Consider the following 22,448-nt stretch of genomic DNA (forward strand, 5'->3'; position numbering starts at 1 on the left):
CACTAAATACAATGCCGGACAAGTAATAAGGGCAAGTAATGCATTATGAAATGCTTATTTACGTTTCTGAGTTATATTTGTATATAAAAGTGTATTCTTACAATCAGTCCGGTCACAAAACCTTGAGAGCCACAGCTCTAAAGAAGACTTTCACCTGCATTGAGGAACAAACTATTCGCGGGTAGAATTGCTCGATCCCGCTCTACAAGAGCTCACACGTTGGCTGAGGCCTCTGGGAAATGGAGTTTAGCGTCGTGGAGCATTCTGGGAATCGTAGTCCTGCATGCCCTCAGAGCACGGTTTACCGCTAATAAGTGGGGGTGGGGTTCTCTCCGCACGACCGGAAGTGGCCGTTGAAACCGGCTGTAGGCAAGAAAAGAGGTTGGCCGAGGTAAAAGTCCAGCTGCTTCGGCTCCTTTCGTTAGGTTTGGTGATTGACCCAGAGCTTCCAGACCCGGGATTGGAGTGTGAGAATCGCTCTAGAGGGAAGCCCAGGTATCACTATGGCAACCGGCAGCCCTCCGGCCGCGTGACGTCACCTCTCTCACTCTAGGCTAGGAGCGGCCTCTGAGGGAGGGAACTGGGGAGTCCTCGAAGAGGGCGCCCCTCGCCTCTTTCAGTGTGGGGGCTGTTCCGCCCCGATCTCTGGGAGGGCTTTGTTCTTTTGTTCAGGCCTAGGAGGAAGGCCTAGAGCCGGGCCCCGCCCTGTTTGTCCACCTTCCAGCTTTTCTGCTCCGCAACAGGTGTGTCTTTTTGAGCCCGCAGGGGTGTGAGCCCGCAAGTGTGCACTGAGGTAACCGTTCGAGTAAATGGGCGCCTCTAGCCGGATTCTAGGGTAGGCGCCAGGGTTTTTTTTTTTTTTTTTTTAATCTGCGGCCAAACCTGCGTACTCGATCTCCATTCTGTTTTTGTTCGGCGGCGGGAGTGCCACTTGCCTCTTTAATGCTCTCTCTGGGCATTTCTCTTTTTCAAGGATCTCTTGACCACTGTGCAAAACTCTTTTAAGATGTGATTTTGTAACGGTTGCCGCTGACCCCCATCTTGTGTCTTTCAGGGCAACCAACTTTAGCGTGTATAAGGGTTCAGACTCCTGCTGGACATCTGGGCTCCAGAAAGAGGACCCAGATACGCTGCTTGGGAAACCCTGGTGTCCAGATTCCAAGAGGAACGAGATGTGCGCCTGAGATGGAAGGTAGTAGGGATGACTTGGCGGGGGGGAGAGTGGGATAATGATGGCAAAAGAAACGTCCTGACCTGAGGATTAAATACTTGACAGAGCTGGAAGAGGTGAAAGAAAGGAGCCTTATATATATGAGGATGGAGAAAAGAAACAATTACATCATAGGGAGGGACTTGGAGGAAAAGTTAATTCTGCCTGGCTTTGGGATTGGGGAGTGAAAAGGAGTAATGATTCAGAATGTCTGTGATCCTCACATGACTTGGATTTAGTAAAAATTAGAATGATAATCTTACAGTGAGAAAAAATCTTCGTAGTCATCCCTTCAAGTGCAAGAATCAGTTCTGAAATACCCCTGGGTGTTAGCCATCTGTTAAGTCTATGCCTTAATATCTGTTAAGTCTTTGGAGGTATTAAACTCCATTTTGAGTGCAGACTATTCCCTTGTTGGCTTTTTCTTTTTTTAGTTCCTTCTATTAGGTAGAAGTGCCTTTCCTTGTAACTTCTGTGTTGATCTTAGTTCTTAGTCTTCCAAAGCAAGAGACTGTTCTCTGTTTAACACTGCTGCCCTTCAGATACATGAATTCAGCTGTTTCCAACTCCTACTCACAAATTCTCTCTCTTTTCTAAGTAAAATAGCCTCAGTTCCTTTGATGGGTCTCCATGTGATATACCTAGTGTGCGTGCTAGGTTGCTTCAGTTCTGTCTAGACCTCTTCTCTAAAAACTCTACCACATGACAGCATGCTTCTTAAAATACACTGCTTAAGACTACACATAGTCATTTAGAGGTACTTTGAAAAACATCTTAAAGTGCGATGTACTATTTCTTTTGATTTGGCTATTTTTGCTGTTCAGTATCATTGTATTTGCTTTTTAAAAATCAGTGTTATTATGCTATTAGTCCTAGGTCTTTTTTTTTTTACATGAACTGCTGTTAACTAGATTTACATCATCCTTGTATAATAGAATTGCTTTTTATTCTGAATGTCAGGACTTCATATTTATTTATTATGATTGTTCAATTTTTTTGGCCAAGTATTTTAGCTTGTCAGAGTAATCAGTAATTAATATTAAGTTGGTTTTTCAGTATTTTAACTGTTTTTTCCACCGTTATGGATAAGGACAGAGCCCTGTGATATGTGACTCTAGACTTCTTTCTATGTTGTCATTGTCTTTACATTCTTTAGGTATGGCTATGCAGTCATTTGGTTTAACCTAACTGCTTCCCTGGTGGCTCAGATGGTAAAGCGGCTGCCTGCAATGCAGGAGACCCAGGTTCAATCCCTGGGTTGGGAAGATCCTAGGGAGAAGGAAATGGCAACCCACTCTAGTACTCTTGCTTGGAAAATTCCACGGACTCAGGAGCCTGGTAGGCTACAGTACATGGGGTCACAAAGAGTTGGACATGACTGAGTGACTTCACTTCACTTCAACTGCTATCATACAGTCCTTTTTCTTGGATCTGTTTAATATCACTAAAAATCTTAACATTATTTGTATTATTTACTTAGGTTTGAGCTATACCTTACATTTGTCCTCAGCTCTTTTTTCCTAAAGATACGAAGAATCTCTGTTTTATTTCTTACAACTGTGTGTGTATCTACAGTTATCTCAAAACAAAAAGTTTAATGAAAAAATCAATTGCCCTTCATTCTATTGCCAATGAACAATTGGAAATAAAAATACAAATTCCATAGCCTCCAAAATATGAAAGAAGAATAGAAACCAACAAAAACATGCAAGATGTGTACACTGAAAGCTGCAAAGCATTGCTGAGGAATTTTTTTTCCCAGCTTTATTTCCAGCTTTATAATTGATCCTGACATTGTGTAAGTTTAAGTTATCCAATGGGATGACTTGATCCACCTATGTATTGCAAAATGATTACCACAATAAGGTTAGTTAACCACATCTATCGCCACGTATATTTGGCTTTCTCTGTGTGTGTGTGTGTGAGATGAGGATATTTAAGATTTATTCTGTTAGCAACTTATAAGTGTATAATACACTATTGTTAACTATAATTACCATGCTGTACATTAGATCATCAGAGCTTATTTGTAACTGAAAATTTATACCCTTTATTCAAAATCTCCCTATATCCCCCACTCTCTAGCTCCTGGAAACCATCATTCTACTGTTTCTTTCTGTGTTCTGCCTTTTTAGATTCCACTTATACGATCATGCAATATTTGTCTTCCTCTTTCTTATTTCACTTAGCATAGTGCCTTCCATCCATGTTGTCCCAAATGAGAGAATTTTCTTCCATTTTATGGCTGAGTAGTATTGCATTGTATATGTGTATATTCTCACTGTTAGTGGGAATGTATATTAGTGTACCCACTGTAAAAAACCATACAGAGATTCCTTCAGTTCAGCTCAGTTCAGTTGCTCAGTTGTGTCCGACTCTTTGTGACCCCATGAATCGCAGCACGCCAGGCCTCCCTGTCCATCACCAACTCCCGGAGTTCATTCAAACTCATGTCCATCGAGTCAGTGATGCCATCCAGCCATCTCATCCTCTGTCGTCCCCTTCTCCTCCTGCCCCCAATCCCTCCCAGCACCAGAGTCTTGTCCAATGAGTCAACTCTTCGCATGAGGTGGCCAAAGTACTGGAGTTTCAGCTTTAGCATCATTCCTTCCAAAGAAATCCCAGGGCTGATCTCCTTCAGAATGGACTGGTTGGATCTCCTTGCAGTCCAAGGGACTCTCAAGAGTCTTCTCCAACACCACAGTTCAAAAGCATCAATTCTTCGGTGCTCAGCCTTCTTCACAGTCCAACTTTCACATCCATACATGACCACTGGAAAAACCATAGCCTTGACTAGACAGACCTTTGTTGGCAAAGTAATGTCTCTGCTTTTCAATATGCTCTCTAGGTTGGTCATAACTTTCCTTCCAAGGAGTAAGCGTCTTTTAATTTCATGGCTGCAGTCACCATCTGCAGTGATTTTGGAGCCCAAAAAAATAAAGTCTGACACTGTTTCCACTGTTTCCCCATCTATTTGCCATGAAGTGATGGGACCAGATGCCATGATCTTAGTTTTCTGAATGTTGATTTTTAAGCCAACTTTTTCACTCTCCTCTTTCACTTTCATCAAGAGGCTTTTGAGTTTCTCTTCAAATTTCTGCCATAAGGGTGGTGTCATCTGCATATCTGAGGTTATTGATATTTCTCTCGGCAATCTTGATTCCAGCTTGTGTTTCTTCCAGTCCAGCGTTTCTCATGATGTACTCTGCATATAAGTTAAATAAGCAGGGTGACAATATACAGCCTTGATGTACTCCTTTTCCTATTTGGAACCAGTCTGTTGTTCCATGTCCAGTTCTAACTGTTGCTTCCTGACCTGCATATAGGTTTCTCAAGAGGCAGGTCAGGTGGTCTGGTATTCCCATCTCTTTCAGAATTTTCCACAGTTGATTGTGATCCACACAAAGGCTTTGGCATAGTCAATAAAGCAGAAATAGATGTTTTTCTGGAACTCTCTTGCTTTTTCTATGATCCAGCGGATGTTGGCAATTTGACCTCTGGTTCCTCTGCCTTTTCTAAAACCAGCTTGAACATCAGGAAGTTCACAGTTCATGTATTGCTGAAGCCTGGCTTGGAGAATTTTGAGCATTACTTTACTAGCATGTGAGATGAGTACAGTTGTGCAGTAGTTTGAGCATTCTTCAGCATTGCCTTTCTTTGGGATTGGAATCTTTTCCAGTCCTGTGGCCACTGCTGAGTTTTCCAAATTTGCCGGCATATTGAGTGCAGCACTTTCACAGCATCATCTTTCAGGATTTGAAAATAGCTCAACTAGAATTCCATCACCTCCACTAGCTTTGTTCGTAGTGATGCTTTCTAAGGCCTTTGATGCTTCTAAAGCCTGGAATGATGCTTTTCACATTCCAGCATGTCTGGCTCTAGGTGAGTGATCATACCATCGTGATTATCTGGGTCATGAAGATCTTTTTTGTACAGTTCTTTTGGGTATTCTGGCCACCTCTTCTTAATATCTTCTGCTTCTGTTAGGTCCATACCATTTCTGTCCTTTATTGAGCCCATCTTTGCATGAAATGTTCCCTTGGTATCTCTAATTTTCTTGAAGAGATCTCTAGTCTTTCCCATTCTGTTGTTTTCCTCTATTTCTTTGCATTGATCGCTGAGGAAGGCTTTCTTATCTCTCCTGACTGTTCTTTGGAACTCTGCATTCAGATGCTTACATCTTTCCTTTTCTCCTTTGCTTTTCACTTCTCTTCTTTTCACAGCTATTTGTATGGCCTCCCCAGACAGCCATTTTGCTTTTTTGCATTTCTTTTCCATGGGGATGGTCTTGATCCCTATCTTCTGTACAATGTCACGAACCTCCCTCTGTCCATAGTTCATCAGGCACCCTATCTATCAGATCTAGGCCCTTAAATCTATTTCTCACTTCCACTGTATAATCATAAGGGATTTGATTTAGGTCATACCTGAATCGTCTAGTGGTTTTCCCTACTTTTTTCAATTTAAGTCTGAATTTGGCAATAAGGAGTTCATGGTCTGAGCCACAGTCAGCTCCTGGTCTTGTTTTTGCTGACTGTATAGAGCTTCTCCATCTTTGGCTGCAAAGAATATAATCAGTCTGATTTCGGTGTTGACTATCTGGTGATGTCCATGTATAGAGTCTTCTCTTGTGTTGTTGGAAGAGGGTGTTTGCTATGACCAGTGCATTCTCTTGGCAAAACTCTATTAGCCTTTGCCCTACTTCATTCCATATTCCAAGGCCAAATTTGCCTGTTACTCCAGGTGTTTCTTGATTTCCTACTTTTGCATTCCAGTCCCCTATAATGAAAAGGACATCTTTTTTGGGTGTTAGTTCTAAAAGGTCTTGTAGGTCTTCATAGAACCATTCAACTTCAGCTTCTTCAGCATTACTGGTTGGGGCATAGACTTGGATTACTGTGATATCGAATGGTTTGCCTTGGAAACGAACAGAGATCATTCTGTCGTTTTTGAGATTGCATCCAAGTACTGCATTTCAGACTCTTTTGTTGACCATGATGGCTACTCCATTTCTTCTAAGAGATTCCTGCCCACAGTAGTAGATATAATGGTCATCTGAGTTAAATTCACCCATTCAGTCTATTTTAGTTCGCTGATTCCTAGAATGTCGACGTTCACGCTTGCCATCTCCTGTTTGACCACTTCCAATTTGCGTTGATTCATGGACCTAACATTCTAGGTTCCTATGCAATATTGCTCTTTACAGCATCGGACCTTGCTTCTATCACCAGTCACATCCACAACTGGGTATTGTTTTTGCTTTGGCTCCATCCCTTCATTCTTTCTGGAGTTATTTCTCCACTGATCTCCTGTAGCATATTGGGTACCTACCCACCTGGGGAGTTCCTCTTTCAGTACCCTATCATTTTGCCTTTTCATACTGTTCATGGGGTTCTCAAAACAAGAATACTGAAGTGGTTTGCCATTCCCTTCTCCAGTGGACCACATTCTGTCAGATCTCTCCACCATGACCCGCCCATCTTGGGTGGCCCCACAGGGCATGGCTTAGTTTCATTGAGTTAGACAAGGCTGTGGCCCGTGTGATTTGGTTGACTAGTTTTCTGTGATTATGGTTTCAGTGTGTCTGCCCTCTGATGCCCTCTCGCCACACCTACCATCTTACCTGGGTTTCTCTTACCTTGGACGAGGGGTATCTCCTCACCACCGCCCCTCCTGACCTTGAACGTGGAGTAGCTCCTCTCGGCCCTCTTGCGCCCCCGCAGCCACCGCTCCTTGGACGTGGGGTTGCTCCTCTTGGCTGCCTCCCGTGACCTCTGGCGTGGGGTAGCTCCTCCCGGCCGCTGCCCCTGGCCTTGGGTGTGGGGTAGCTCCTCTAGGCCACTGCCCCTGGCCTCGGGCGTGGGGTAGCTCCTTTAGGCCGCTCCTGCACCGTCGCAGCCTGGCACTCTCAGCTGCCACTCCTGGCCTCGGACGTGGGGTAGCTGTTGGTGGTAGGGCTGGAATTTGAACCAATCCCTTGGTGGACCCAAGAAGCCTCACTGGAGGCACGAAAACCTCTGGACAGGAGGGTGGACGGCCCCTTTGCAGGCTCCCGGGGTAAGCAGTGTCCAATTTATAGTTTCCACACAGGCCTGGCCTCCCCAGGGCGGGCAGAGATTCCTTAAGAAATTAAAAATAGAACTACCATATAATCCAGCAATCCCATTTCTGGCTGTGTATCCAGAGGAAATGAAATCACTATCTCAAAGAGATATATGCAACCCGTATTCATTGCAGCATTATTTATACTAGTCAAGACATGAAAGCAGCCTTAGTGCCCATCAGTGGATAAATGGATAAAGAAAATATGGTATATATTTATATTTCCATAGCGGCCATGCCAATGTACATTCCCACCAACAGTGAACAAAGGTTCCTTTTTCTCCACATGCTCACCAACATTTATCTCTTGTGTTTGTGATAATATTCATTCTAACATCTCTGAGGTGATATCTCATTGTGGTTTTGATTTGCATTTCCCTGATGTTTAGTGATATCAAGGACCTTTTAATATACATTGGCCATTTGTATGTCTTCTTTGGAAAAATAACTATTAAGGTTCTCGGCCCATTTTTAAATTGGATCATTTGGGTTTTTTGGCTGTTGATTTGTATGAGTTCCTTACATATTCTGGATACTGGCCACTTATTAGATACATGATTTGCAAATTTTCTACCATTCCACAGGTTGCCCTTTTATTTTACAAATTGTCTCTTTTGCTTTTTAGTTTGATGTTATCTCACTTTTTTGGGGGGGGGTTACATATCTGTCTGTGTACAACATTTCCTCTTACTGTTAAAAACTTCAATGAAAAAATCTTCATTTTTTTTTTTTCGTCAAGATTTCTTTTACAAAATGTCTTTTCCATACTGTCAAAATGAAGTCTGAAATAACAGTTGCTTTTATTGCTTCCTCTCCTTCTTGAGAATTGGACTTTCATGTCAGCCATTACTCTGAATAGACCTCCTAAGAGCAAAGTTTGTTTTCATTTTGTTTATTGATGTTTAAGTTACTACATTAAGTGCATGAATCTTGAGCATACCACTTAATTAATTTTTATATATTATACACAGTGTAACTACCACCCACACTAAGATATGGAATATTTCTATTGCCCCAGCAGTCTCTCTTGTGTGCCTGTCAGTCAGTAGCCCTCTAGAGGTAACCACTGTTCTAAGTTTTTTAATTTAATATACAGGCACACTTCAGAGATATTATGGGTTTAGTTCTAGCCACTGTAATAAATCGTGTATTGAAATAAACTGAATCCCATGAGTTTCTTGGTTTCCTAGCGCATATAAAAAAGTTATGTTTGTACTATATTTTTGTCTAAGTGTACAAAAAGCACTATGTGTAAAAAAATGTATATACCTAATCCAAAAAAAATAGGTAATTGCTAAAAAATGCTAAACATCATCTCAACCTTTAGGAAGTTATAGTAGTAGCATGAAAAATTACTGGTCACAGATCACCATAAAAAATACAGTAATAACAAAAAGTTTGAAATATTGTTAAAAATTACTAAAATGTGACACACAGACATGAAGTGAGAAAATGTGTTGGAAAAAAATGGTGCCAATAGACTAGCTCAAAATGGGATTGCCACAGGCCTTCAATTTGTAAAAAGAAAAATTTAAAAAACCCAGTGTCTAAGAAGTGCAAATAAAGTGAAGCACAATAAAATGAGGTATGCCTGCAAATGTACTCATATTGTATGTATTCTTTTGTCTTATTTTGCTCAATATTGTTTATGAGATATATCCATGTTGTTAGGTAAAGCATCCTTTTATCAGAGAAGGCAATGGCACCCCACTCCAGTACTCTTGCCTGGAAAATCCCATGGACAGAGGAGCCTGGTGGGCTACAGTCCATGGGGTCGCTAAGAGTTGGACACGGCTGAGAGACTTCACTTTCACTTTTCACTTTCATGCATTGGAGAAGGAAATGGCAACCCACTCCAGTGTTCTTGCCTGGAGAATCCCAGGGACAGAGGAGCCTGGTGGCTGCCATCTATGGGGTCACACAGAGTCGGACACGACTGAAGCGACTTAGCAGCAGCAGCAGTATATATTCTTTTGTGTTTGTCTTATTTTGCTCAATATTGTTTATGAGGTATATCCATGTTGTTAGGTAAAGCATCCTTTTATATTTTGGAATACTATTCTGTTGTATGAATATACCACAGTTTATCCATTCTGCTGAAAGCCATTTGGATTCTTTCTGATTTGGGCATATTATAAGTAAACCTTCTATAAACAATCTTGTACAAGTCTTTTGGTGGACATAACCCCTCATTTCTCTGGGTATATGCATAGGAGTGGAATTGTGGAATCATAGGACAGGTATATGTATATCTTTCATATATACTGACAAACAGTTTTTCTTATGATTGGTAAATATTTACCCCCACAGCAATGTACAGAAGTTCTAATCTCTGTATTCTTGCCAGTAGTTAGTACTGACCATGTCTATTGAATTTTAGACACTCTGGTGGGTAGGTAATGTAGCTAAGTATATGTCATTGTGATATTTAATTGGTATTAATATCAAAGTTTCAAAGGGTAAGGGGAAGACTTTTGGAAAGTAATCTGATTGTTAATTTTATATGTAGCAGAGAATATGTACATCTATAAAGGGATTGTATCCATTCTTCACCAAACTCCCATCCAGACTGCCACAGTGGATACATGTTAAAAGGATGTTAAAGGGAAATTCCCTTTATACATGTACATTGTCAGAAGGCAGCAGAAATATTTCGCCTCACTTAATGAAGAATATGGATTAAGTTGTATGATGAAAGTGACTGTGAGTATGTAGGGGCAAAATTGAATCTTAAAGTAAAGTAATTCTTTACTTCCTAAGTCTACTGATGAAAGTACAAGGGTCTTAGTCAGCAGTTACCTTGTGTTTTTGTTTTTTGTTTTTAGAAGGAAATGGTATAATTCCTGCTGTTTTCGTGTAGAAAAAATAAGTGGATTTTACAGCTAACTTGAACAGGATTCATTGTAGTTTCTTTTCCCTCCACTAGATCTGTCTGCTCCAGAGTCTGCCCTTTTCCAAGGGGGGCATACTTTACTCCCATCAGCTAGTTTTCAGGTAAGTTGAGATTTCCTTTACATTTCAGTCCTTAGAGAGGAATTGTGTATTATTTTGGTGTGATGTGTGTTTATCTAAGAACCAATGTTGGCAATTCATTGTGGGCTCTCATTTGCCAACCACTTTCTTCCTAACTCTGCCTCTCCAGCTTGACTAATATATTCATCACTCACTTCTTACTTACATCTTGCCATGTGCCAGCAATGAGAGAGCAAAACTTGATATTTTACCTGAATAGACCAAATGACTGCTACAAAAATATAAATCTTAAAAAGGTGAAGTGAGTACCATGGAAAATGGAGAAGCAACAAAAATCTATGTAGTCTAGAGAGTTTAGGAGAGTTTGTGCAGTTCTCATTGCTGCTTTCTTGTGTAACTCCCTTCCATATAGTACTCTGTCCTGTGAACTCTAGTCACCTTGACTTCCTCAAACTCAGCATTATCTTGTCAGTTCAGAGAATCTGCAGGGTGGCTCTTGAATTCCCCTTCCCTGCACCCCTGCCTGGAAGCTCAAAGCAGTAAGCTGGAGCAGTTGTAGGGCTCGCTTCATTTGTTTCCTGATTCATGGAGATCACTGTTCTTTGTTATCTGAAATTCAGTGCCTTGGAAACTTGTTTCATACATTTTGTCTGGAATTTTTTGGTTATTTAATGCAGGAGGGTAAATCCAATCCTGTTAATCCCATCAGGGCCACAGCTTAATCTTTTTAAGATTTGTTTTTGCATTGTAAGCTTTGCCAGGGCTGATCTAGTGCAGTCTTACTATTGGGCTGTGTTTTCAGGGTCCCTATGACCACCATTTACTTCAGTGATTTGCTAGGATGATTCACCCACCCCAGCAGCATAACTCAGGAATGGAGATCATGACCACAAAGGATACACAGTAGGATCAGAAGGAAAAAGATACTCATAAGGCTCCAAAGAAATCTGGCTGTACTTTCTCTGTTGCTGTTGTCCACAGAGACATGAGAAATGTCTCTCATCAAGGAAGTCTGCTTGAGTCTCTCAGTCCAGAGTTCTTAAAAGGGAGCTGATCACATCAGTGTGTGCTCCCTTGTGGCTGTTAACTAGTCGTGGTGCAGGCCTCAAACTGGGCACCACATGTGCATCATAAATCTTCACGTATACTTTAAATAATGCTGACAGTCTGGTACATCCTGCCCCAGTATTCCAGGCACACAATAACTTCGTCAGTCATTGACTATAAACATTCATTTTCAGAGCTTGTTTAAGGTTCAGAAACATGGATCCAAGTGTCCCTGGAAATTAGCAAAGATTGAGCAAACTGGACTTGCTGCTTTAACGCTTTCCTCACAGGCTAAACTTGTCCTGCTACTAAGGTACACTGGGACTGTTTGTGGGAGCTGATTGCTCATATCATCTTAACTCTGGGTTCAGTTGTGTCATATTGGTAGCTTGTCATTGCCTGTGAAGATTGTATTTACACCAGATTTTTGGAGCTCCTCCTCTGTGCATCTCCCTTGTCTCTAGTATCTATCATGCAGATCCCTTGCCTTTGTAATCCTGAGCTGCCACCTGTGTCTCTTTAGTTCAGGAAGACCGCTGTGCCTTGCTCAGGTTCTGCTCCCTGCTCTGCAGTCTGGAGATGCTTCCAGGCAGGAAACTGAAGGATCTGAGGAGCTTGTGTGATTTTCTCCCTTTTCTCAGGATCACAGTTCTGTTCTGTCTGCTGTTCAAAGTACTAAAACTCTTGTTTCAGTTATATTGCAGAGTTTTATAGTTGTTTACACTGGGAAAGCTAGTCCAGTTGCTCTGTCATGGATATAAGTCCCAATAATTTATCTGTTTTAAAACAAAATTAACTCATTTGCTCAGGAAGTTCCCCTGCATTGCCTCTGAGTCCCACTAGAGTTGCACTGATAATATTTCATAGTGTATTCTTTTAGCTTTTTCTCTGTGCATTAACATACAAACTTTCCTATTCATAAAAATAAAAATGGTGTAATACCATGTATGCCATTTTTAGTATGACATACATTTCCTAATCAGTGCATATAGAGACACTTTATTTTTTGATACACTTTATTTTTAAAATGTCTACATGAACTGCTTTGGTATGGATGTACCATGTATTCTTTAACCTCTGTCCTATTAATGGACATTTAAGTTTACTTTTTTTCCTCACAAACAATGTTGCAAGGATATTTTTATATATGTTTTTGCATCCCAGGGTGTTTCTAGAGAATAAATTCCTACAAGCTACAAACTTGGATTGAATGATATATGCATTTAAAGTTTTGATAGATCCTGGCAGACTGCCCCTGTATAGATTGCATTAGTGTTCTGTTCCCACCATAATATACATGAGCACTTTCAGCCGTGTTCCCTAATCTGATATCTCATTGTTTTATTATGTTTTTCTTGGAATGGAGCATGTTTTCATGGTTTTAAGGCCATAGATGAATTGCCTGTGTGGGTTGTTGGCCTTTTTTTGTTATTGTTGTAGGTTGTTAATCTTTCATCCATTTTGCTATTTGCAGGAGCTTGGAATGTTGCATTTTGTTTATGGTTTTTTACAGAAGCTTTACATTTTATGTAGTTCTATCTGGCAATCTCTCTCATAATTTTTGCCTTCCACATATCAAGCTTATGAAAGTATTTTTATGTCTTTTATTCTATTATCTTATTTTTGCTTTTTCTTTAAAATTTAATGTCCAATCCAGCAGATATTTTTGTGATGCCATGAAGTAGGGAACTCACTTTATTTTTTTCTCAAATAGACAGTTATTTGTTATGACACCATTTAGTGACTAATCCACCATCTCAAAGCTAATTTGAAAGTTGCTTAATCCCATTTAGTTCTTATAAACAAAGCTGTATTTTTGCGTTGTCTGTTTTTCATTGAGTTTTATTCCATACTAGACCAGTATGTTTTACCTTTCAGTATACTTTACTATGTTATTTAGTATATTTTGAAATGTGGTAGGGTAAGTCTCCTCCCCAGATTCTTTCAAACACATTTTTGGCTGTTCTTGCACTTATAGTAGTAAAACATATTATTGATGTTAGTAGGTTTACTCTTGATATTTCAGATATCTTGAAACACAGAGATGATAATGATGATAATTATGAAGATCAATACAACAGCAGTCAACATTGACTGAGCACTTGCTAGACCCTAAATTAAGCATTTGATAGCAAACATTTCTTATTTAATTCTTTCAGTAATCCCACGAGTCAGGTTCTGTCTTTATATTCATTTTGCAAAGGAGGAATTATCAAAATCATTTTTCAGATAGCCCAGAACTTCCCTTACTTCTATCAGTATAGCTAAATTTGCCCCTTTCTGAGGTAAATGCTTTATGGCTAAGCAGAAATATGTCTGGTCTTCTAGGAATCAGTGACCTTCAAGGATGTGATAGTGGACTTTACCCAGGAAGAATGGAAACAGCTGGATCCCGTACAGAGAGGTTTATTCAGGGATGTGACATTGGAGAATTATACACATCTGGTCTCTATAGGTAAGGATGACTTTTCTGAGTTAATATCTGGAGGTGTGGAGGAGGAGGGAACTCATGTACTTAGGTGAGTTTTTTCCTTTCAGTTAAGGAACCAAAAACTTCTTTGAAAGGTTTTGAAAAGGTTTCTGCTCTCTAGTAGCCTTCCTTCATAGTTCAGTTGGTAAAGAATCTGCCTACAATGCGGGAGACCTGGGTTTGATCCCTGGGTTAGGAAGATCCCCTGGAGAAGGGAAAGGCTACCTACTCCAGTATTCTGGCCTGGAGAATTCCATTGACTATATGGTCCATGGGGTCACAAAGAGTCAGACACGACTGAGTGGCTTTCACTTTCACTCTCTAGTAAGTAGAAGGACAAACTAATAATTTTTCTAAAGCCAGATCAGTTTCCAAGTTATACCACATTTGGGAACGTATAACATCAAAGCTTTGTATATGTCTTCCTTCCATCTGATTTGTCCACCTCTCCTTTCCTCTAAAGACAAAGCGATGAGAATGAACTCTGAGAAGGCACTTTTCTCTCACTGCAGAAAGGTAACTTTTTTTTTTTTATTCCAATGCATAGGACTCCAAGTTTCCAAACCTGATGTGATTTCCCAGTTAGAGCAAGGGACAGAGCCGTGGATTGTGGAGCCCAGCATCCCAGTAGGGACCCCTGGAGGTAAGTAGTGGGTACCCAGCAGATGAATGTTATTAACTCTGACCACCAGCCTGATGAGAGGATTTTACACCTGAAATGTAAATGTACTTGCTTCTCCTTAAAGTGTCTGTTGGGAAGGCATTTGTACTTTCTTATGTGTTGTCAAAACACCAAATGTCTCAACATGTGAATACGTATACATTTTTATGCTCCTTTCAGAGGACGTGTCCTTCCTGCTCTTTTCTAAAAGCAACTTCTTGACATGGAATCTGGATTCTATCCTTTCCCAACCTCCTTTGGGACCCAAGTCTTATAATTATTAGTACTTTTCAGTCCTTAAAGTTTTCTTTTTGGATCTCTAGGCTCCATTCCCATAACCTTCAAACAGAAATAGGTACCTAAATTCCAGATACTTTTACTCAACGCTGTTAATCTATCTGGCCACCATCCGGTCTGCCTTTTTGCTTTCCCAACCAAACTCTGCGAAAGTGAGTTCCATACCTGTAGACATCATTTTTTTTCATACCTAGTCCTGCCTTAATCTCATTGTGTAGCTTCTTATCCTACACAGTATTGTCTTGTCCTTGACATTATCAATAACTTTCTTCTAAACCTTGATTCTTAAATGGCACAGAGAGACCTCTTCAAAGATGTGACCCTGAAAAAATATAGAAACTAAGACACTTTAGGTAAGGAATATATCTTCAAAAATAATGAGGTAGACATGGGGGTCCTTTTTTATGGGGAGAAAAAAAGCATGCAGTGTTCAAATTTGGGAAGTGCTGAATTAGCTAAATTTTAGCAGGTTTCATTCTCTTTTTTTTTGGCTGTGCAGGGTCTTTGTTGCAGACCACCATTGCGGTGTTGGCTTGTGGACTCTGGAGCATGGGCTCAGTAGTTGTGTCACATGGGCTTACTTGGTTCATAGCATGTGGGATCTTCCCAGACCAGGGAGCCAACCCATGTCCCCTGTATAAGCAGGTGGATTCTTATCCATTGTGCCACCAGGGAAGTCCTTTAGCAGGTTTCTTATTGGAGAACCACTTAGAGATTTTTTTTTCTTTTACATAGTCGAGAATTATGAATTTCTAAGAGTTGCATAGAATGTAACATTTCTCTCCCCCATCCTCCTAACCATGATTCTGGTTTGTTTTTTTTATACTGCACCTTTAAAATCTTGCTTTTAAAAGATGGTTTCATGGAACACAACTTGAAAAACTAATTTTTTAAAAATAAGAGCTTTATTAACTTATGTTTACAGTTTGTTAACTTTTGGAAAGTTAACAATGAGGTGGCCACTGGCCCAAGCCCTTGTCTGCATCATTTTCCTGTCTTCTTTATTACCATCTTCTCTAGGCTGTCTTGGTGACTTGGCCCCCGCCGGATTGTGAGAGAGAGAGAGAGATATATATATATATATATTTATTTACCTACCTATCTGTGTATACACACACACACACACACACACACACACACACACATTTTGTCTTGCTAGTCTATCTTGTTCTTTTGCAGCCTGAATGTCAGCACCCTCTATTATCTCTCCAGGCACAGGATGTCAGAATATACTGTGGTCATTGCCCGTTGATTTTGCATACTGTATAGTAAAGTGAAAATTGCTTCCTGCAGTAGGAGTGGTACTGTTCAGTCTGGCCTTCTGGAATTTTCTCCAATCTTTCATTCATAAACCCACTCCTGATACTCTGGTTACTCTCTTGGTTAGTGCATGGACAGTATGACAATGTGGATAATATTGGTCAGTCTGTTGCATGTTTATTGCTTTCATCTGGAACTCCAACCTGGCTCAAGATCAGTCACTTCTACACTCTTTTTGCCTTTAACAGCATATGACTCTATGGTCTCCATATCCTTCCCTGTGAAGTACTTCCAGGAGATAATTTTTATGGTTATCTACTGTACAAGTAGATAACAACAACAAGGGCTTCCCTAGTGGCTCAGATGGTAAAGCATCTGTCTGCAATACAGGAGACCCGGGTTTGATCCCTGGGTTGGGAAGATCCCCTGGAGAAGGAAATGGCAGCCCACTCCAGTACTCTTGCCTGGAAAATCCCGTGGACCGCGGAGCCTGGTAGGTTACCGTCCATGGGGTCACAAAGAAACAGACATGACTGAGCGACTTCACTTTCACTGTACAAGTAGTAGTTCCCTTGTGGTTCAGCTCATAAAGAATCCGCCTGGAATGTGGGAGACCTGGGTTTGATCCCTGGGTTGGGAGGATCCCCCGGAGAAGGGAAAGGCTATCCACTTCAGTATTCTGGCCTGGAGAATTCCATGGACTGTTTAGTCCATGGGGTCGCAAAGAGTCAGACATGACTGAGTACCTTTCACTCACTATACAAATATATCCTTCTTAGTGTCAGTTTTGTTGTGGGAAACATATCCATTTCTTATATTGATTGGTTGTTCCCCCCCAAACTTGTTTTGCATTAATCTTCTTGTCCCTGCTAGAGAAATATTGCTGTTAAGAGGCTGCCTGCCCTTCTACATGCTGGTAGGTGCTACACCATTACCCATGGTTCCAGGTATGGAGGGGATGGTAGGCAGCTCTGGCTCCCTGCCCTGCTCCTCATGCTACAGTGATAATGGTGATGATCACAGCTGGGCTGGTAGCACAGGTGATTCCGGGTTTGCTGGGGGTCTGCTGTACCTTCCTGTTACCAGTGGAACCAAAGAAATGCTGTTTTAAATACAGCCTTTTTTTCTTTACTAGATCTGCCAACACTGACTACCCTGTCGTCTTTCTTGTCTTGACACAAGATAAACTGTCCCACAGTAGACAGCATAATAGTGTAACTCTACTTCCTGATTATGTACTTTTCTGGTTTTTTATATTCTTTTGCTTGTTTGCTGAAAACTGCTTTCTTTCATTAGTATATTTTATTCATCCATTATACTAAACACACTCAAGAATCTTTCCTTATCACTGTTCTTTTTTCACATACATTCTTACATCTTTAGCTATTCTTTTCCTTCCTTTTTTGAGCTGATAGTTTCTATCCTATATTTGAACATTTTAGTTATTCTGCTACTTTTGGCATCTTCCATCCCCTCAAACACCATTATCGTCTAGTCCTCCTTTTCTCTTATTCTCAAAATGCCTAGGGTTGACGTTGTCATCTTCCTCCACCTAAATTATTTTCTTTACTATTTACAACTTTCTCATTTCTAGCAGTGATACAGCTACTCCTTCAGTTTTCTAGGCTATAAACCATGGAGCCCAAGTCATATCTTCTGTTTGTCTTATCTTGAAATCATGCTTCTTAGATTTTTGTTTTGTTGTTCACTGGCAAGGAATCCCTGTTCAGACTGCCCTTTTTAGATCCAGTCCATCTTGTCTACTTAGCTATGTCTGTGGTCACTTTCTAAATTTACTGTCACCTTAAATGAAGTTCCCTTCCTGGTAGAGATTATCTGTGAAATTAAATTAGGCAGTCTCTTGCTGCTCTCATATTTTATTTATCATTCTCCTTACCTCTTTCTAAATGTCTCCCCAAAAAATAGGGCTGTATTTGAAAGTTCTCAGAATTCCCTGAGGGCTTTATTTTTAGTTTCATTAGGTCATCCCCACAGTAACACTTTTGTTGTTGTATTTGTTTTTTTTCCCTCGATTCAGAGTATGCTGACATTTTCTTTTTCTTTCAGACTGGGTGACAAGACCAGAAAATAGCATAACAGCCTCAGAGCTGGACATTTCTGGAGAAGAGCCGTCTCCAGGGGCAGTAGCAGAAAAGCACAAAAGGGATGATCCTTGGAGCACCAACTTCTTAGAAACTTGTGAATCCAAAGGCAGTCCAGAGAGGCAGCAGGCAAACAAACAGACACTGCCAAGGGAAATAAAAATAACTGAAAAGACCATACCAACTTTGGAGCAAGCACATGTAAATAATGACTTTGAAAAAAGCATCAGTGTGAGTTTAGACCTTTTAACACACAAACAAATATCTCCAAAACAGACCTCTACTAAAACAAATGTCAAACAGAATTTAAACCCAGTTAAAAAAGAGAAGTCTTGTAAGTGCAATGAATGTGGAAAAGCTTTTACTTATTGTTCAGCTCTTATTCGCCATCAGAGAACGCATACTGGAGAAAAACCCTACAAATGTAATGAATGTGAAAAAGCCTTCAGCCGGAGTGAAAACCTTATAAACCATCAAAGAATTCATACTGGAGATAAACCATATAAATGTGATCAGTGCGGGAAAGGCTTCATTGAGGGTCCATCTCTTACTCAACATCAAAGAATTCACACTGGAGAAAAACCCTATAAGTGTGATGAATGTGGGAAAGCTTTTAGTCAGAGAACCCACCTTGTTCAGCATCAGAGAATACACACTGGTGAGAAACCATATACTTGTAATGAGTGTGGAAAAGCCTTTAGCCAGAGAGGCCACTTCATGGAACATCAGAAAATCCATACAGGAGAAAAACCTTTTAAATGCGACGAATGTGATAAAACATTTACCAGGAGCACACACCTTACTCAACATCAAAAAATCCATACTGGAGAGAAAACCTATAAATGTAATGAATGTGGAAAGGCTTTCAATGGACCCTCAACGTTTATTCGTCATCATATGATTCATACTGGGGAAAAACCATATGAGTGCAATGAATGTGGTAAAGCCTTCAGTCAGCACTCAAACCTCACTCAGCATCAGAAAACACATACTGGGGAGAAACCTTATGATTGTGCTGAGTGTGGGAAATCCTTTAGTTATTGGTCATCCCTTGCTCAACATCTCAAAATTCATACTGGAGAAAAACCTTACAAATGCAATGAATGTGGAAAGGCCTTCAGTTACTGCTCATCCCTTACTCAACATCGGAGAATTCACACCAGAGAAAAGCCTTTTGAATGCAGTGAATGTGGAAAGGCTTTCAGTTATCTCTCAAACCTTAATCAACATCAGAAAACTCATACCCAAGAGAAAGCTTATGAATGTAAGGAATGTGGGAAGGCCTTTATTCGAAGTTCATCTCTTGCTAAACATGAAAGGATTCATACTGGTGAGAAACCCTATCAGTGTCATGAATGTGGGAAAACCTTCAGTTACGGCTCATCCCTTATTCAGCATAGGAAAATACATACTGGAGAAAGACCTTACAAGTGTAATGAATGTGGGCGAGCCTTCAACCAGAACATACACCTTACACAGCATAAGAGAATTCACACGGGAGCAAAGCCTTATGAGTGTGCCGAGTGTGGCAAAGCCTTTCGACATTGTTCATCTCTTGCTCAACATCAAAAAACACACACAGAAGAAAAACCCTACCATTGTAATAAGTGTGAAAAGGCCTTTAGCCAGAGCTCCCATCTGGCACAGCATCAACGAATTCACACTGGAGAGAAGCCCTATAAGTGCAATGAATGTGACAAAACCTTTAGCCGGAGCACTCATCTGACTGAACATCAGAATACTCATACTGGAGAGAAACCTTACAACTGTAATGAATGCAGGAAGACTTTCAGCCAGAGCACTTACCTCATTCAGCATCAGAGGATTCATTCAGCAGAGAAGCCTTTTGGATGTAATGATTGTGGAAAAGCCTTCAGATACCGTTCTGCTCTCAACAAACATCAGAGACTGCACCCTGGCATATGACTCTTCTAGGATCATCCTAAACATAGGGGATGCATTTATTCGGGGATACATTTACTCTGGTTTGTCCTTTTGTTCAACACAGAAGAATCAGGCTGGATTGAGAAACTGCTGAAAATACTTCTACTTTTCACTGTTGTGCTGTGGAATAGAAAGTGCATTGGGCTGAAATAATCCGATTATGTTGTTAAGCAATTTTGTGACATTGGCAAATTCAGCCATTTTAAGCTTCAGTTTCCTCTGTGAACTGAGGGATTTGGAGTAGGTCATTTCAAAGGTCATTTATTCAGTTTTGTATGTTTACAATATATTCTTGAATAGGATTATTATACATCAGCATTTTGCTTTGTTGCTTCTAGAGTATATGTATTTATGCATGTTTTGCTAATAGAAAGCATTTATGTTTCAGCAAGTAGACTGGAGGTCGGTTATGCTCCTGTTCTAACACATTCAAGTTCTTTAAGTAACTGATTCCTAATAAAAAGAATTGTAAAATACCCTCAAATTAACAATTCAGGAGCATATAATGGCTCACTTAAGTCAGTACAAGTATTAAACCTTCCTATTATTTTCTCTTCTAGTATGTTTTAACATTCTAGAAGTTTATCACAACTACATAGACCCACTACTACAGCTTACACCTGTGCTATTTAACCCTAGTTACATAGTGAAATCACTTCAGTAACTTTATAAAATTCTGTTGGCCAAGACTCCACCCCCAGTGACTAATTGGCTCAGGGAGTAGGGTCCAGGCTTGAGTATCTTTTTTAAACTCCTATATGTACCCTGGAAAGAAAAACTGGATTCAGTACTCACTCCCTTAGTACCTTCTTGTAGCTACTCCTAGAAGCTCACAGGTAGCTATTGCATACACATAATGTAATTTTGACTGTTAGTTTGTTTTGTAAATTGATTTCTCAAACTCTGAGAGGTAAGGTCAATTTGTTTCCTTACCAAAGTGCAGAAATTAAATGGCTGTATAAAATAATAGTCATTTTATTTGCTTTTCCTTGGCCACCTGATATCATAAGCAGATGACAGTGAGTGACACCCCTGAAGATGGGTGGCCCATAGGCTGCATGGCCATTTGTGACAACCCTGGTCAAAATAACATTTGAGCCTGAAATAAATGTGAATTTAGCCATAAAGAGATTGGCCCTCATATTTTCTCCAGATACAGTCTGATTAAGTAGTCACCTCTTTTAGGAGCAATTGACAATTTCCTAGCCTGTCCTTGAGAATGGGGAGCTCTAAGAACAAAATGTAGCACTGAAATTGATCATTGTTTATATAAAGGGGTTCCAGACTCTTCCCACAAAGGAAGTTTGGGGGAGTGAGTGCTATAGCTCACTTCAAGTGAAAAAAATCCAGTTATTTTTGCTTATATAATGCCAGTGACCTGCATCAGATTTTTGTCACCTCCTTAAATGAAGATGCCAGGCAGTGAAGAACAGAATTCAGGAAATAAAGTAGCCATTTAAATCTCGGGACTTTTTTCTGTTGTTGTTTTGAAACATCCTTGAAGAAATGTCATCTTGGTATTTCTTCATTTCTCAAGGCTTCCCTTATATAGGAGTTTTTTTTAATCCCACAGCAGAGAGGTAGATGCTGGCAGAGAGGAATGGATCTCAGGTTATAGGATACACTTTGGTTGGAACCTGAGCCACTCCCACAGCATGAGGAGATGAAGTTTCTATATCCAGGTGAAGGGTCCTCCTGTTTTAAAGGAGACCCCAAAATAGAAAATACCAGAGTTTGTCTGAAATGAACAAGAAGACTCTGTTCTTTTGCCACACTGATTCCCATATGAGGGAACAGAATTTATTTGGGAATTTCTCACTAACCTTGGAAGACCTTACTTTGTTCCATTAATTTGATCTCTTCATAGATAATGGTCAGGTCAAACTCAGAGCATTGGGAATGTGTGATCACTGCCTAACTTAATTCTTTTATTAAAAACAAATCTGATCTTTCATGCCTTTATATTCTCAGACTGGATGTGTGCTAACCACTCCCAGACAATACAGGCCTAGAGAAGGGATAGGCAGTGTGGTTCTAGAACTTAACACGATCTCACAACTCTCTACTAGCTATCCCAGTTTTCTCAAAGTGGGTGAATTTGCAATTACTGCTGTTTCTCAGAGATACCAATCTACTTATACACTGTGGTAAACTAAGGTTTGGTCCTTTGTCACCTGATCTGTCCCTTAGCCATGTACTTAACCTTCCCTCCTTATTCCTATTTTAAGAGCAGAGTGAGTAATTTTAAGTTTCAAACTTTTTTCTTAATTTTGTCATTTATATGCCATAAACACCAACTATAACACTAACATTACTTCCTTAACATCATACGCAAAAGAGTAGAGCAAAATTAAAATCTAAAGGGGAGATTTTGAAGTTAGA

The 22,448-nt window shown here is 40.2% G+C and overlaps 1 protein-coding gene and 1 long non-coding RNA gene across 5 annotated transcripts; one reads left to right on the plus strand and one right to left on the minus strand.

Annotated features, from left to right (window-relative positions):
• Positions 1 to 294: 294 nt before the first annotated feature.
• Positions 295 to 21,531, plus strand: ZNF184 (zinc finger protein 184). 4 transcript variants are annotated; one of them, XM_061399269.1, is made up of 6 exons: positions 295 to 835; positions 1,055 to 1,192; positions 10,239 to 10,306; positions 13,661 to 13,787; positions 14,350 to 14,445; positions 18,088 to 21,531. In XM_061399269.1, the coding sequence occupies exons 2-6, from the start codon at positions 1,186 to 1,188 to the stop codon at positions 20,046 to 20,048; spliced, it is 2,259 nt and encodes a 752-aa protein (XP_061255253.1). In that variant the 5' UTR covers positions 295 to 835; positions 1,055 to 1,185; the 3' UTR covers positions 20,049 to 21,531. The 4 variants fall into 4 exon arrangements, with proteins under 4 accessions (XP_061255253.1, XP_061255254.1, XP_061255252.1 ...); XM_061399270.1 differs by having other exon boundaries at positions 295 to 743; XM_061399268.1 differs by having other exon boundaries at positions 295 to 495.
• LOC133237037 (uncharacterized) lies at positions 17,954 to 20,018 on the minus strand. The gene is made up of 2 exons (XR_009733098.1): positions 19,929 to 20,018; positions 17,954 to 18,266 (listed from the first exon to the last, which is right to left on the minus strand). It is a non-coding gene; the product is annotated as an uncharacterized LOC133237037 (long non-coding RNA).
• Positions 21,532 to 22,448: the final 917 nt, after the last annotated feature.

The sequence above is a fragment of the Bos javanicus genome, chromosome 23, assembly GCF_032452875.1.
Source record: "Bos javanicus breed banteng chromosome 23, ARS-OSU_banteng_1.0, whole genome shotgun sequence".
In the NCBI taxonomy this organism is placed as follows: domain Eukaryota; kingdom Metazoa; phylum Chordata; class Mammalia; order Artiodactyla; family Bovidae; genus Bos; species Bos javanicus.

Bases quoted from the DNA above. Each gene is read 5' to 3' on its own strand.
- ZNF184 (XM_061399269.1), top strand. The intron at 13,788-14,349 runs GTAAGGATGACT...TCCAATGCATAG, and splicing joins TACACATCTGGTCTCTATAG to GACTCCAAGTTTCCAAACCT. The intron at 14,446-18,087 runs GTAAGTAGTGGG...TTTTTCTTTCAG, and splicing joins CCCAGTAGGGACCCCTGGAG to ACTGGGTGACAAGACCAGAA.